Source organism: Cryptomeria japonica, chromosome 6, assembly GCF_030272615.1.
Source record: "Cryptomeria japonica chromosome 6, Sugi_1.0, whole genome shotgun sequence".
NCBI lineage: Eukaryota > Viridiplantae > Streptophyta > Pinopsida > Cupressales > Cupressaceae > Cryptomeria > Cryptomeria japonica.
This window is the reverse complement of record NC_081410.1, coordinates 582,133,575-582,137,257: the sequence shown is the minus strand read 5'-3', so window position 1 is coordinate 582,137,257 and position 3,683 is coordinate 582,133,575. Positions and strand designations below refer to the sequence as shown.

Here is a 3,683-nt window from a genome sequence, read left to right as displayed (position 1 = left end):
TGTACAACATACATTTGGTCATCTTCTCCTTCATGGCGAAACTAAAATTGTTGCTAAATACGATGTAGTTGAAATTTTCTCTTTATAATTTTTGCATTCATTAAATACTAAAAAAAAAAAACTAGTATTATAACATCCACAAATACAAAAAAAATCATCAAAAAAATAAATCATAATACATTCATAATGTTAAATAATCAGACATTACTAATATCAAAATATTAAATATTTTTCATAAAAAAAATGTCAAAATCAAATAGATCATTATAAATAAAATCCACAATATCATATGCACCAAATGCCATGAAAGTGAAGAGGCTAAACAAGACATCTATGTACCTCTAATATGATTACCAGAACCAAAAAAAGTCATCTATATATACTTGAAGCTTGCAAATAACTTCACACAAAATGAAAGTGATTAAATTCTAACAATTTATAACCATATCTTCATCGAAAAACTATTACAATCCCAACTCATGGGCAGGAGTTTGTGCGTTCCACATGTTCTCACGGAAAACAGGGTCAGGACCAACCATTTCATATGCCCATTAGCCAATATCATTAGGGTTACTCAACTTTCATGGGCTTAAACAAATCAAAAAACACCAAATGCTAAGAAACTGAAAACCTTTTTATCTTGGAGCTTTCTGAGACATTAGCAATAGCATTTTTATAAACAGTCCACAGGGCAGCAGATTCAAGGTGCCTTTCTATGATCTGGGCGACAAACTTGGCCTCGTTCATCATCAGCACAGTATAAAGCCGACTCGGATGAACCTCCTCTGTTCCATTCATTGCTGTCATACTTTGCAAAACCAAAAACCTGGGCCTCATTACCTTGTCCAAACTCATTGAAAACATGCGTGGATGCTTTGCCACAAACTCTACGGAGAGTCCCATGTGATTGAGCATAAAGTCCATCTTTTTCTTAACGCTTTCTTCCGACTTTGTGAGTACTGAAGAGTCAGCCCTAACTAATTCCCAGGCTTCTTCAGGCGAGAGGCCGCAAAGCTGAAGATTGTCTATCTTGGCCTTTAACACATCGATGCGGCTTCTGGCCACAATGCTCACAACGTATTTGTACATTTTGCTTTCCTTTTGAATGCCAATCTTGCGAATGAGATCAAGTTGCTCGTGCGTCAGAGAACTGAGCGTCAAAACCCTAGGATTAAACAACAAAAACTTTATGAGCTCTATTCCACAAAAACCTAAACCCTCCCAAAAGGCAACTGAGGGTTTCAAGACCTTCTGCAAGCTCGAGCAAAGAATCTTGGGGTTTCTCATAATTGCTCTGACCAGAAAATCATTGGTCGGGGATATAGTCTTGAGAAATTCAAGATTGGTGCGGAGGGTTTCCAGCTTAGAGCCCAAGATATTCGGGGACATGGTTACAATTTTGGGTATATTTTCCCTCTCCGCGCCCAAATCTTTTAGCAATTGAATCTTGGGCTCCAGCAATCTTTCCGCACTTACCCTCATTAGCGATGGCTGAGTTCTGATAATTTTTGCAATTTGATCTTCGGCGCAGCCGTGTCTGTTGAGCATGTACGCGAGCTGTTCAACATTATCCAGGGTTTTGAGCCGTCCCAACGAGGGCATCATTTTCAACATTTTTGCGGCGTCGGCTGAAGACATGTTAAATCTGGTGGTGACGAAGTGCAGGAAGAGATTTTGTGAAGGGGCATTGCTGTTGCTAACATTACCCTCTGCAAGAATTGAGAAATTAAAGCAAAAATGGCGAAAGTTGCGCCGCACAGGTAAGCAGAAGAATATTTTGCTGCCCATGTTTCAACAGATACAAGAGAGAAAGGGCGACCTAGGTTTCAAACGATGTACATAAACAAACGATGTACATAAGCTCATTAAATGGAGAGCGTAAAAGAAAACAATTTTTACAATTAAATATACATATGTTTAAATTAATTAAATATAGCTGGATTAAAAGAATCTATAATTTGTTTTAGAAAAATAAGATAGTAATAGCTGGATTGGAGCTAGTGTGTCGATTTAATTAGTGGTTATTTGTGTAGTTATTGTGCCGCTATTTGTGTAGTTATTTGAGTTAGTAATAGTTTACAAATATGCTAACTTTTAACCTTAAAATTTGTTAAACAATATGGATATTGGTGTGTGACTATTTTCAAAAGAAAATTGAGAAATTAAAGAAAATATGTATAAAGCCACTACATACCATGCAATATTTGCCTCCAATTTACTAATTTTGCTAAATCATTAATATTTAGATACAAAGGAGACTGTTATATCCAGTATTGATATTTACTCAAAATCCTAAATATTAGACAAAATCATACACAAATTAAACAATGATGTGTTGTCAACCATAATTTTAAGCCAATTTTTTTTTCTTTTTTTAATATTGGATGAAGCAAATTAATAAAAACAATTTACAAATCAATAATAGAACTACTGAAAAAGACTGCAACAATAAGAGAAGCTTGTTGAAAGGGAAACAACAATTAAATTGAAGGATGATTAGCGGAAAACAGAGTAGACGTCAACACTGTCCATCTCCAAAACAATAAACCACAATAACATTAGATCTCAAGTCTAGATAAACAAGCCTCTTAAACTCCAAAAAACACACACACAAAAGTGAGTCTAGAGCTATAGCAAGAGTAACCAGAACAACACCATAGATCAAGTAAAGATCTTTGGCCTACAACTCAATAGCACCATCAGTGCATTGTTCTATTGAAGAGATTATAAATTTCATTTGGGTTAGAAGATTGGAACAAAGGATAAGAATTTCAAACTCACTTGAGGAAAAGGAATGAGACAAAGTAGCTAGACATATAAACTTCCAAAGGCATTTGATAATAGTAAGACGACATGAACTAGATATCATATTGTAGGAAGCTAGTGCACCAAGAACAACAACCTTCCAAGACCAAGGGAAGTGAAAAAGGGCAGGTATGGAGGCAAAAAGAGTTGTCCATAATAGCATGGGGACAAAACCAAAACTATGTAGTTTCAAATGAATCTTAAGCCCTAAGTCTCAGGTAAGCCTAAATCCTCTTTAAAAAAGCAAAATATATATACTTTAAAATCCTCTTGAACCCTAATCCTAAACTACAAGATATAAACCAAGTATAAACCATAAACATACTAAACTAGAAATCCTATTATATAATATCTTTAAGTGGTGACAAAGAAGAATTTGATGAAGTTGATGAGTTGTGTTACCTAAGAGAAGGGGAAGGCATTGAAGATGACAATGCAAACAGAACGGAGTTGGAATACTACAATTGGAAGGAATCCAACCCATCGGAAGAGGAGGCCTAAACTGGTGTAGCAATGGAAGCAATCCACATTGGAGAGAAAATTGCAACGGAGACAAAGATCTTTGGGAGCTCCATATCTGATAAAGATTAATGTTTTTAGACAACACAAGTTGTCAAAAAAACTAGAAGAATGTTTAGAGTGTCCCATTAGTTATGGAAAAAGAGTAGAAGATCAACACTTCCCTAATGAGGGAACAAGGATGATTGAGGGAGAGTAGTGATATGTTCAATCATGGTATAAAGGACCATTGTCCAAAAGGATTTGCCTTGTCAACCACAACACATTGAGCTAAGAAATGAAGTCCACCTCACAAAATATGAAATAGAAAGTATGTCTTTATGTCATCACATATCTTTATGTGGTGACATAAAGATGAG

General features: G+C 35.5%; 1 protein-coding gene across 1 annotated transcript; it reads right to left on the bottom strand.

Moving 5' to 3' along the window:
- Positions 1-420: 420 nt before the first annotated feature.
- On the bottom strand, positions 421-1,837 carry LOC131035704 (transcription termination factor MTERF6, chloroplastic/mitochondrial-like). Its single transcript, XM_057967441.2, has one exon. The coding sequence runs from the start codon at positions 1,786-1,788 to the stop codon at positions 616-618; it is 1,173 nt and encodes a 390-aa protein (XP_057823424.2). The 5' UTR covers positions 1,789-1,837; the 3' UTR covers positions 421-615.
- Positions 1,838-3,683: the final 1,846 nt, after the last annotated feature.